This window comes from Pezoporus occidentalis, unplaced genomic scaffold (genome assembly GCF_034315485.1).
Source record: "Pezoporus occidentalis ecotype Australia unplaced genomic scaffold, CSIRO_AGI_Poc_V1 ctg61, whole genome shotgun sequence".
In the NCBI taxonomy this organism is placed as follows: Eukaryota; Metazoa; Chordata; class Aves; order Psittaciformes; family Psittacidae; genus Pezoporus; species Pezoporus occidentalis.
Window position 1 is genome coordinate 681,171 of NW_026915955.1, and position 12,870 is coordinate 694,040.

At 40.0% G+C, this 12,870-nt stretch overlaps 1 protein-coding gene across 4 annotated transcripts in view; it reads left to right on the forward strand.

Moving 5' to 3' along the window:
- Positions 1-12,870, forward strand: part of AKAP7 (A-kinase anchoring protein 7) — an 89,832-nt gene that overhangs the window by 10,115 nt on the left and 66,847 nt on the right. For all 4 annotated transcript variants that reach the window (XR_009968671.1, XM_062639572.1, XM_062639571.1 and 1 more), the window contains exon 5: positions 6,110-6,270. Coding sequence is in view for 3 of the 4 variants with exons in the window: in XM_062639572.1 (XP_062495556.1) it covers positions 6,110-6,270 (161 nt within the window). In the remaining variant the exon portion in view is untranslated. The remainder of the gene's footprint in view (positions 1-6,109; positions 6,271-12,870) is intronic.

Genomic DNA, 12,870 nt, shown 5'->3' on the forward strand with positions numbered 1-12,870 from the left:
CCTTGAGGACTCTACCCTGTGAGTATGCAAGTCTGTCAGCAGCCTTGTCTCCGATGGTCTGATCTAAAGGGAGAGAAACAGGCAGCCAGGAACATAGAATGTAAAGGAAAGCAGAGGATATTACATCTGGTAGACTCTCTTCTCTCGATGTGCCTTTTGTCTCCTGGGGTAGACACATCAGCTTCCTCCTGCCCTGCTTGATGAGTTAACTCTAGTAGCACCTGAACATGGGTGAGAACAACCACTGACTGCATGCCTGAGATTTTTTTTAAAAAGGGTTTGAAGCATGAACTTTTTAAAAAGAGAATGTGAGAGGATATCTTGAAGGCAAATATGCCTCCTCATAAATACTTTTTAAAGTCCTAAACTATATCAAACGAAGATTCTCAAATTCAGTATACTTTGCTACTCCTGGAACTCCTTCTCAGCTTTCATTGTCTGACTGCCACCCAAGCACTTACTTATGGAGTTCTTCTCTGCCTCTCCCAGCAGAACTCCACAGTCGAGGCACCCAGGAGTTGTCCTTCTAGTCAGAAGCAGCTTCTCCAGATTCACCCCCTTCCCTGGCCAGATGCCTCCTGTATGCATCTAGCTCAGATATCTTCAGGTATTCTAGACTGCATTTTCTATTAGATGGGATTCTGCTTTCTGTTTAATCTTTTGGGAGAAATTGAAGGTAAAAAAGTTGAATTTTCTTTTATTTGCTTCACCGGTTTTTGATAGCAGGTTAATGAGAAGAAACCAAGATCCAGGCTGGCAAAAGGACCTGTGTGTAACGTAGGCTGACAGTAATCCCTCAAATAAAGTGCAGGTAGTCAGTTGGGTATGGGAGAGTTCACAGATCCTTAGGTTTGGATCCATTGAATTACTTAGATATCTACAGTTTTTCTACTGTACAATAGTGCCTCTGTCTATACAGCAATGAAATGTGTTGAATGCTATTTGTAGTCAAAATGCGTGATAAGAATGTGCTAAACATAACATTCAATTCAGCACAAAGCCCTTTGTATGTGTCGTGGTTTAAACCCAGTCAGGTAATTCGTTCGCTCACTTTCCCCCCCTTTTCTTGCCCTCCCCCTGCTCTCGGAGGGACGGAGAGGAAAATCGAAAAGAATGCAACTCCCACAGGTTGAGATAAGAACAGTTTAGTAACTAAGGTATAACACAAATCACTACTGCTACCACCAATGATAATAATGATAAAGGAAATAACAAGGGAAGAGAATACATCATCTCACCACCAGCCGACCGATAACTCACCCCCCCAGCCCGACCAAGCTCTGACCGATACCTCCTCAAACCCTGCAGTCTCCCGGCCCTTCCGGCTAACTCCCAGTTACATCCTGGGCATGATGTGCTGTGGTATGGAATACCTCTTTGGTCAGTTTGGGTCAGGTGTCCTGTCTCTCCTTCCTCCTGGCTTGCCCTCCTCCCTGGCAGAGCATGAGGCTCACAAAGTCCTTGGCCAAACCAAAACATCCTTGTTATCAGCTCTGTTCCCAAGCTGAAAGTCAAAACACTGCACTGCACCAGCTACCAAGAAGGGGAAAAATGACTGCTACTGCTGAACCCAGGACATTATCCACCCCTTATTCCATACCATTCACGTCATGCTCAGATCCCCCATTTTCAATATACCATCATTCTTATCTTAGTGCATGGACCAGTCCCTATAAAGCTGCTGAGTCCATCTGGTCCATGATGTCAGGCTCCATCTCTTGTAACAGTCTTCCAGAGCAGGAGAGACTGTGTGCAGTGTTCACACTCGTGAATAACCTGGGCAATAGTGTCCATTGCTAAGTCCACCCCTCGATCATGAGTCCATCTCTGTGTTGCATCTCTGCTCTGATGGCCTGAAGTGCCATGGGCCCACCAGGCTTAAAATAATTCACTGTCCCCTTAAGCAGTTTCTGCAGCTTGTTGCTGGGGACTCCATACAGCTGTCTTCCATCTCCGATGCTTCCAAAGCACTGGAGGGGCCCAGTGGACTAGATACTTGCCCATACTGTCCCACACACCCTGCCACTCATGACTGTCCAGCCTTGGGGAAAACCTTTTGGTCCCCCTATATTGTTGTCTAACCCCAGACAAGACCCAAACCTGACTCTGCTTAACTTTTGAGATCAGACAAAATGGTTGTGGGTAGAACACAGTCTGTGTGTGTGCCAACATGCTGATCCCCATCACAATCAGCAGGCAGGTCCCAAGGATGCCCAAAGGCCATTCAAAACCTTCAGAACTCTCAGTTGATGCTGCTGTACTTGTCACTGGGGCTGGTGTAGCTGCTGTGCTTGCCGGCTCTCCCACCGCCAGCTTCTCTTTTCCCGAGTCCAGATCTTCCTCCTCTGCCTTGCTGGGAAGTGCTGCCTGGTCTCCTGCATCCTCCTGGGGCTCGGCGGGCGGCTTCCGTGGAATGCTCTCGGCCGTCGCGGGGCTGGGCTCGGCCGCGGGGCTCGGCTCCTCCGCGGGGCTCGGCTCCTCCGCCGCCTTCTCCCGCTGCTCGGCAGCCGCCTCCTTCCGCTCCTCGAGCGCTCCGGCCTCCCCCACCGGCAGCCGTCCCCTCGCGGCCTCCGGCCCCGCTCCCGCCGCCGCTTGCTCCCCGGGGCCGCTCTCCCGGGCCGCTACGGCTGCCGCCGGCTCCCGGGGCCGCTCCCCCTCGGCTCCCTGCAGCCTCACGTAGACGGAGGCGAGGGCGAGGGCCAGGACGGTGAAGAGCAGCCGGACGGCCAGGTACAAGTCCACGGCCACGTCCGTCCCGCCCTGCTGCTGGAGCCCGCCCGTATTACAAGCCATTGCCATAAAGCACAGTGAGACAACAACCTTAGCCCAGGCCCCATACTTGATAAACACTATCACAGCAAATACCGGCTCTACGTAAGTTACAACATTCTGAAGCTGTGAGATCAAGCGAAACAACTCTGAGAGCCAATAAATCAGCATTGTGACGAGTGACTATTAATCCAGTCAAATCTGTCGTTATCTCAACCCTTCGTGCCCCACGTTGGGCGCCAAAAAGAACTGTCGTGGTTTAAACCCAGTCAGGTAATTCGTTCGCTCACTTTCCCCCCTTTTCTTGCCCTCCCCCTGCTCTCGGAGGGACGGAGAGGAAAATCGAAAAGAATGCAACTCCCACAGGTTGAGATAAGAACAGTTTAGTAACTAAGGTATAACACAAATCACTACTGCTACCACCAATGATAATAATGATAAAGGAAATAACAAGGGAAGAGAATACATCATCTCACCACCAGCCGACCGATAACTCACCCCCCCAGCCCGACCAAGCTCTGACCGATACCTCCTCAAACCCTGCAGTCTCCCGGCCCTTCCGGCTAACTCCCAGTTACATCCTGGGCATGATGTGCTGTGGTATGGAATACCTCTTTGGTCAGTTTGGGTCAGGTGTCCTGTCTCTCCTTCCTCCTGGCTCCCCCTCCTCCCTGGCAGAGCATGAGGCTCACAAAGTCCTTGGCCAAACCAAAACATCACTTATCAGCTCTGTTCCCAAGCTGAAAGTCAAAACACTGCACTGCACCAGCTACCAAGAAGGGGAAAAATGACTGCTACTGCTGAACCCAGGACAGTATGGTATTTTAGTACATACAGCTTTCACCCTGAAAATGGAAGATCTGTATTCCAGGCCACTCTTTCTAAGGGAATCCAGACCTGCAATACCCATGCGAGTTTCCTGACTGATTTGCTGTGGTCTAGCCTTCATGAATGCACTTCACATCTCTCTTTGTAGGACTATATGAAATCAAGAATGTGAGATTTTAAAAACCATAAAGAAAAGCAAGACTCCCTTCAAGCAAAGAAGTTCTAGTCCATGATAACTGTATGCATAGCTATGTGATCAGGTACTAGAAATCAGGATACCTGCCTTTGCAATAAATGCCTTCATTACCAGACCATAGTGTCAAGTTCTTCCTTATATGTCAAAGACTCTGTGAATCTAACCTTTTCATTACAAATATGAGAGCTGGAAGGATTCAGTTTGGCTTTTTTTTTTTTTTTCAGGGTTACTTTTTCTGACACATAATCAAATTTAACAATTCAGAAATGTCTAAAAAAAAATCACTTAGAATTTAAATGCTATAATGTCAACATTGCAACTATACAGAAAAAAAACAGGCACTGCTTCTGTAATCCTAGTTTGTATTCACTTAGAATATTCTGCTTCAGGCTTTTTTTTTTTTTTTTCTTAATTCCCTTTCCCCACTTCGGAGTAAAATGCTTGTAAACTTTTCTGTTAGCCCTGAGGGTTAATTGCACTGAGTGCAACTATTTGGCATTGTAAATACTATTTGGTATGAAACAACAAGAAGATAGCACTGTTGTGTTTGTTACTATTGACTTCAGTGGAAATGTTTGTCCTCGTGCATTCTTAGAAAGCAATTGTTAGATGTTATAAAGTGATCGATAGAATACAAAAGTACAAAATATGCTAGAGTGAGATGACAGCTATTCTTCTAAATATTTTAGTGTATACAAGATTATCTATTAAAGAAAAAGAAGAACTGAATCTTAAGTGACACAGTGCTAAACTGACAACACACTTCACTCTTTAAATTGACCTTTCATAGACCTGGTCAGTGAGTTCTTCTGCGCATCCTAAAGTATGGAAATATAATACTTTGTTCAGCTGGGGATCAGAGCTTTCCATGGCTCTCTGTATACTAGTTCTCAGATGCAAAAAAATCCAGAGATTGGTTTTAGGTGTTTGCATGATTCACTACTTGGAAGCCTGCTGCAGTCTGACGCAGAGTATTTGAAATACCTTTGGAGTATTTGGTTTGGAGCAATTTTCAGGTTCATGTGAATAAATAAACCTACACCTGAGTACCTGAGAACTAATCTGACGGGTATAATCAATATTAGATGGTGGGTTTAAAGGGTCTTGAAATATAGCACATACGGAAGACACAGGAACAGGCTTGTTTAATGGTAATAAAAAGGTAGTTAAGTGGCAGAGATTATGCTGAAAGAAAAATATCTTTGCTAAGGAACAAGTAATGGCATTGTTGTTTAAAGTGGCTATATAGGATATAAAGTACTTGAAGGCTGTAGATTAAAGTCGCATAAAAAGCCACAGGACTACATCAAATAAAGGTATTTTGTCATGTAGTCCACCTTAACGCCTTTCTTATCCTGGCCTAGGTTTCAGTTAAATGCATAGTTCTCATCAAGAGTCCGTCTTGTTAAACACAATGGAAACGTGTGTAGGGTTGTTTGTAATTGTACAGGCTTAAAGACTATAATTTGGCCTGCTTTAGAAATCACAGTGATGGTTTTCATCCAGCTAGGACAGAAAAAGTGAAATAAACTCTCTTGAACGTTTTTAACCTGTTTCTGCCATCTAGCGTTCAAAAAGTGAGTAGGTTTAGTGAAAATTAAATTCAGTTTCTTTCAGTAGAACTAAAAACTGTGAGTGTGTGAGAGCGCTTTAGAAGACACTAAGAATGCTTATATAGTTTTTGCTTAGCAAGTGAATCGCTTCAAGTGCAGGTCAAAACAAATATTTCATGTAGTCATACGTAAACTTAATGTGGCTAATAAAATTATTAAAAAGCTACCAGGCTTGCACCTCTTTCCTAAGTTACATGTACATTATATGTGTGTGCTGCTTATCCCTTAAAGAAAGTAAGCATCAGTTTAGAATGCTACTTCTTTTAATAATCGGAAATTCCTGATAGCTCAGCTGAAAACATTAATGAAAATTAATGAAAAATGTTAATTACTTTAAGAATGGGGCTGCCAAGTAAGAATCTTATTTAAATGAGATGTACAGAGTAATAGAACCACTGTCATTGTAATATGTAGTCATGTTGAGGACTGAGGTATACTCTTTTGAGGAATTACATCTGTTGCCAGGTCTGCCTTATTATTTCTGTGGTTTTACAGCTGGGTGTATGAACTAGTTTACCTTTATAAAATGGTAATAATACTGAGTGCGTTGGCAGGAAGTAGTGCAAAAGTATCTGAGTAGATAATAAATGGATAGTAACAAAACTTTGCGTTTTGTTTTTTTTTTTTTTTTTTACAGAGAATCATAGAATAATGATTACTAGCAATGTAAACAACTTCCAAATATTTTCTTTCCTCTTGACAGAGCAGTTGGTGCTCTTTCAGACAGCAAAGATTTTATAGAAGATCTCCTGAAAGGAAAAACTGTGGATTTGTCTTTTCAAGGAATTCATCACTTCAAAAATGAAGTTGGATTTGTGAAGTTGGCAGAAAATGATCATACAGCTATACTTAGAGAAATAGCAGGTACAACTTGTCAATCTAGTTTAACTGCTTTAAAAACATTTTGGTAACCTAGATGACAATGGAACACAAAGATAAATTGGTGCTAATTTAGTCAACATTAATTTACCTTTAATGTCTATAAGGGCTATGTAACAAATTTCCCAGCATAGTTCAAAAGGATATTAATGAATTACAGACAGTACTGTTCTATGATACTTTTATACTTAGTAAATGTAAAAAACATAGTAGTTGTAGATGGATATAAAGATTATGTTCTACCTTGTTTTGGTCCAAGTACCATCTGCTGTTTCTCAGCTGATATTTGTACCCCTTCCGATTTGCATATTCATACTTCCTGAGTTTGAGAACTGTATCCTTGATATATCTTACCTGGCTTGCAAAGTTACATAATCCTCTAATTTGTGTTTATTCTGAGTCGAGTACTGAAGGACAGTGATGTTCTTTCATCTTCCATGATCTGGGGAGTCTTTTAAGTTTGCGTTTCCTGCATGTTACACATATCCCTCTTAAATCTCAGTCAATTAATTGTGACTTACCACTGTCACATGTGTAAGTGCATATACAGACACACACAGGTGTGTGTGTATAGGTGTATGTATGTACTTTATGCATATGAAATAAATGTAATAATAATGTAATCATAAAATGTACTTTTATACTTCCATATATGTATAAAGTAAAATCTGAGCTTTCTCTGCACCCCTGGAGGAATTGGGGGCATTCAGGAAAAGGACATGACTTGTCTGCCAAAGTTGGATTTGATGCTGCTTTAGCTTGATGATTTTTTTATTTTTTTTTTTAAGCAGCTGTGGAATCAGTCTGTGGCTTGTTCAATATTAATTGCCTTCCTGTAGCAATTAGGAAGTTACTGAAAGATGTGGCAGAAACATGCTACTATGAGAGCAAACCTCTCAGTTCTTTCTTGCCAGTGGAGCTAAAGCTACTGCCTTTGCCAGTCAGATAAAATGCATCCAAAGATACAGTTCAAGTCAATAGGAGTCTATAAATTAAAAGGAGTATAAATACCAGCTGAGAAACAGCTCTCAGTACCTAGACCAAACCAAGGTGGAGTTCTTATCTGTCTATGAGTCTATATACCTAAAGTATGTTGTTTACAGATCCTAAATAAAAATTCTCAGAGAACAGTACTGATTGTAATTCATTGGTGTCCTTTAAAACTATCCGGACAATTCCAAGTATTCCTTGGAAAAGTTTCTTTAAAAGAGTTTTTCAGTATTGATGAATTATCTTTTGTGCTCTGAGGAATGTGAGGTCACACCATTTTTTAATAGTGCAATAACCCATATAGGACATTCTGCAGAGCAGCAGACTGCTGCTGTCACGCTACTTCTTTGCAGTCCAATACAGAGGAAAAATGGGGAAAGCCTTTATTATTAATACAGGCCTTTCTCGAGCAATTCATTAGTTTAATTTCTGAAGTGCCTTTAGAAAATATTTAGTATTTTTTAACTTAGGTTTTAAAGAACAGTTGAAGACTGTGAGCTTTTCAGCTTACTAAATTGCTTATACTGTTATTGGGGAATGCTTTATTATTTTAAGCAGTGCTTGATAGCAGTATGGTAGAAATTGAATGATTGTTAGAGTTCCAGAGAGGCTTCCATTGTCAAATAATCCTGTAATTATTTCCAAGATTGAATCTATCAAGTATTTCTTCAGTCCTTTGGACAATATGCTTCCTCATCCTTGTCTTCAAGTTTGTCTTTAGATTTCTTTGAGGGTGACAGAATATTGTATGTGTGCTGTTCTGTAAACTGAGATAATTAATAAAAGGTATTCCCATTCAGGACCTCTTGTGGAAGGAGATGAATGGTTTTTTTTTAGTGACAGAAACTTGATTTTGAGAAGTTTATAGTTAAGAACTCCCAAAATAATTAATTTGCTAGACATGGAGAGCTAAATATCTTTTTAACTACAGGTAATAAAGGAGTTCGTTATGCGTGACTTTCTACACAGCTGAGACTAGTGAACCAGATTTTTATCAAGAATTAGAAAAGAAAAGATGAGATCAGATTTTGACCTGTTTTTCAGTTTGACAGTCCTTTGTAGACAAACTTGTAGTACAGTTAAAATTTAGCAAACAAGCAAACCTGTGTTTTCTTTGTAAAGCATAACTACTGACACTCACTGGTGAGCATTCTTTGCTTGTACTAGAACTACAGCTGTGCATCATTATTTTCACAACACTGCTGTTTAGTAAAAATGTTTCTTATTTCATTGCTACATTTTGCCAACCCAGCAAAGCATTTCTTGGCTTTAGGCCTGTCCTTCAGTCTCTGCACTTCTACAGTGATGTTTGCTTTCTCTGGCTTTAGTTCTGAAACAAGGTAGGAAGCTGAACATTACCAGGAGAAAATGATAAAATGACTGGAAATGTTTATTGGGCATGACTTTAGGATATGCTCTCTTAACATTTCTTAGTGACTGTTGTAACCTAACTTCCGAATTGCTGCTGATTTTGGAGTATCTTTTTGTGCTTTCTTGGAAGTGGTAATATTATTTCATAACACATAACCTTTGTGAAAGCAAATTCAGTTTTTATATTGATGCTTTTGCCAGAAGAAAAGACTTTACATCTGTAACTAGGTAACACTGAAGGTTATACAAGTGTGTTTCAAAAGTTAGCTTAGTTACACGTCAAATTAGTGGAAAGGCCAGGTATGAGCAGGGAGAAAATGAATGCACTGAATAGTTTCTATGTATATCTTCATTAGATTAAATAGAAAAGCATTTAATGTAAGTAAACTGATAAAAATAGATAATTTCTTATTACATAGACACCCTTCAGGGCAGTGCAGTTTGGAATAGAAAATAATATTAAATGAATCCATGTGAACTCTTCAAAACTGGTGAGGTAAACAACAGAGTCGTTAGGATTCTCTCTCCTCCGCAAGTGTATAACATGTATAATTCCTTTAATGTAAGAGTACACTTACAGAGTTCATTGCAACACGATTTAGTTTGCGTGCAGTTTTTACAAAACATTAGCAGACAGTCCTCTAAGGGCCAAACCTCCCATGGGAAGTGTTGCATTTTGGAGAAAAGAACATATAGTACTTCCTTGGGGTTGTATGTGACACAATAAATACACCTTCCAACATAAAGGATCATATTAGCAGAAATGTGCCATTGAGTTTATTTTCTGTAATACATTTCATTATTAATTCAAAACAGGCTGTATGTCAAAATTATGCCTGGTATTCCTGCTCTGTGGATGGTATCCTGAATAGACAATTTTAGAGCTGCAGGAGAAAATATTGTAAATTCTTTTCTGCTAGGCTGCTATTGTCAGGATCTTTGTCAAAATTGCTATTCAGCTCTTCATCTATACTGTTTTAAGCTTATATATGTTTGACAAATTATCTGTCACGAGTTTATTCTGGCTCCTAGTATGTCTTGCCCTTGATAAAATGTGTCCCTATAAAGCTGCTACTTTAAAACTGAACCTGGCAGAAAGAAAAATATGTACAGTGCTGCCTGCAAAATGTTAATCATTCTGGTGTTGTCCATGGAACAGTAAGGAGAAAACACTTCTGCAGCTGGTTTGATTTCTTTGCAAGACCTAAGTTCAGTTCATTACAGAGTTACTCTTTTGCTACTTCAAGATTATGGTTGGTTTCTGCTATGCTCTAAGGTGAATTTTGACTTCATGTGTTGTGTTCAGCATGAATGTTGTAGGAAAAACATTTGTAACAAGCAATAGAAAAAAATATTAAGTTAAATTAGGTTATTGTAAGAGTCCGTTTAGTTCCATAAACTGTATGGAAGTTTGTTTGATACCAATAGTGTCTGAGTGTGGTACAGCATTATAATGGTAAGTGCATGTTTAACACAATTTAAATGTAAGTTTGCTAGAACCAAAAGTTCAGGAAAAGCAGAGCTAATATGGATCTTCTGTTTGTTGTGATTTGCTAGTTATTTCCCAACAATCCATTAAAAGACATTAGCATTATAGAAGTATCGACCAGAAATAGTGCTAAACAGTTATGACAGAAGTTTGAGGAGTATTTTAATCACTCTTTGTCCAAGTCTTTTTAAAAATCCTGACCTAAAAGCGATGTATACAGTTACAGTGATTTTTTTAAAAGAAGTTTTCATTTCTTGTACTTTGCTACACTACAGAGTATTTGAAGGACTGTTGTGGTTTAACCCCAGCTGGCAACTGAGCCCCACACAGCCGCTCACTCACTCCCCACTGTTGGGATGGGCAAGAGAATCAGAAAAGTGAGAAAACTTGTGAGTTGAGATACAGATAGTTTAATAGGTAAAGCAAAGCTGCATGCACAAACAAAGCAAAACAAGGAATTCTCCTCGCTTGCCATGGTCAGGCATGTGTTCAGCCATCCCCAGAACAGCAGGGCTTCGTCATGTGTAATGGTTACTTGGGAAGACAAATGCCATCACTCTGAACATCCCCCCTTCCTTCTTTTCCTGCCAGCTTTATGTGCTGAGCATGAGCATCATATGGTATGGAATATCCCTGTGATCAGCTCTCTTGCAGCTCTCAGTGGTCTGAGATCAGCTGTCTCAGCTGTGTCCCCTTCTAACTTCTTGTGTACCCCCAGCCAACTTGCTGGTGGGGTGGGGTGAGAGGCAGAAAAGGCCTTGACTCTGTGTAAGCACTGCTCAGCAATAACGAAAACATCCCTGAGTTACCAGCTCCGTTTCCAGCACAAATTCAAAACATAACCCCATACAAGCTACTATGAAGAAAATTAACTACCCCAGCCAAAACCAGCACAAGTACTAAGTGAATTTGGAAAAGGTAATGGATTGTTTGGCTTCAGTTTTCATTTTGGTTATTATATTGTGAATGCTGTTTGAAGCTGATGAAAGTGAATAAGTGAATCCTGTTTTTTACCCACAGATTTGCAGACTTTGATTTTATGGATGAGTGATGCTTGTTATGGCATGACCATGAGGGGGAGCTTGTACTTCATGAATAAAAAAGTTACGTTTCTGTTTATGCAGATAATTATTTCCTTTGCATTTGGTCCCTTGTTTTTAAGAAACGTTGATTTGTTGGGTCAAGTGTTTTACAGGAATGCACTGGACAGACATATAGGTACACCGAACTAGTAATTTCCTTTAGTTTTATATAAATGACATTTAGTTCAATTTCACTAAGTGGATTTTCCTAACAGCCCATACCGGAGAGACAAATGGAAAGTGAGTCGTACCACCCATTTTCTCTAGGTACATTACAGCTTTACTCAAGCATAAGCTGGCATTGCCACCATACCAAAACAGTCTGGCCATTTTGTTGCGCTGGAAATTTGTACAGCCACAAGGTGAATTCAGCTGCGGTTAAATTAATGTTTCTGCCTTTGCCAGCTAATTTTTAACCTATTCACAGTTTTGCAGTGCAGTTCACTGAATAGCTACATGACTGTTGGCACAGAAGATAGGAGCAGGGGCAGGCTTGGGGCTGGAGAGGACTAGTATGTTTTGGCGAGGATGGTGGTTTATGAGCTTCTTTAAAAATTATGAAACCACATGTTTAGCATCTATTTTAGGGTGAGTTACATTGTCCTGACTTCAGAGAGCCTAAGGAAATAGTTTCGTTCAGTTAATTTAGTTCATTTTAGTTCCAGATAAATTGAGTTTGCCTCTTGTCAGTTATTCTTCAGTGATTTCACTTGACAGAAAAATTCAGAACTTAAACCTGTTGTAATTTTCCACTAAAACAACTGATTTACACAAAGTGAACAAAAAGCTACCAGTCCAAATCCAGTTGCAAATAACAAATGTACAAATGACCATTACATTAAAAATGTACTGCTGTGACATGTTAGATTTTCTTCTAGTCCATGTGCCATTAGTTACAGTTCCCACTAATGTATATAGCAGAACTTTACTGAGTTCATTGTAGAAATTTGGCTCCATCCACAGCAAGAAGTGAAGCATGCTCTCAAGCTGAAAGTTGCAATGTTCTGCTGTCTCAAGAATATAATTATCTGTGCCAGCAAATATATATCTACTGTGTTGTGTGATGAATATAACCAGCAGGAAAAACAAACAAACAAAACAAACACACACACACGCACACCCCCCCAGATCAATAAAAGATGTGATTTTGTCTGTATAATGGCATTTTTAGCAAGGTGCAGAGAGGATAGAGTCCCCTACAAGGGGAAGAGTAGGGGTATGTAAAATATATGAAACAAATTAACGATGTCCATGCCTGGCTCTCAATCTGCTGTTTAATTTCTCCTTGATTGTTTATTATGAGATGTGTTTGTTAACATCCTTCTGTACAGAACAAATACGCTGATCTGGTTCAAGGCCAGTAAGCACAGTTGTATTATTTAATGAAACTGGATGTGCTGTTCACTATGTTCTTTGCCTTCATTCCTCTAAAACACCCACTAATGATCTCCGCGTTTGGTTTTTTTTTTTGATGCTAAAAATGTAAAGGATGGAACTCTGAAAGCAAGGATAGCAAATGCTTTTAGATTTTTGTTTACGTTCTTCATATTATGCTGCCAAACACTGAATAACTCTGATAAATGCCTCATTAAAATGAAGTGGTTAGATATGTTTTTTGTGATTTAAAAGATGGTACTTTCACACACTTCTTTT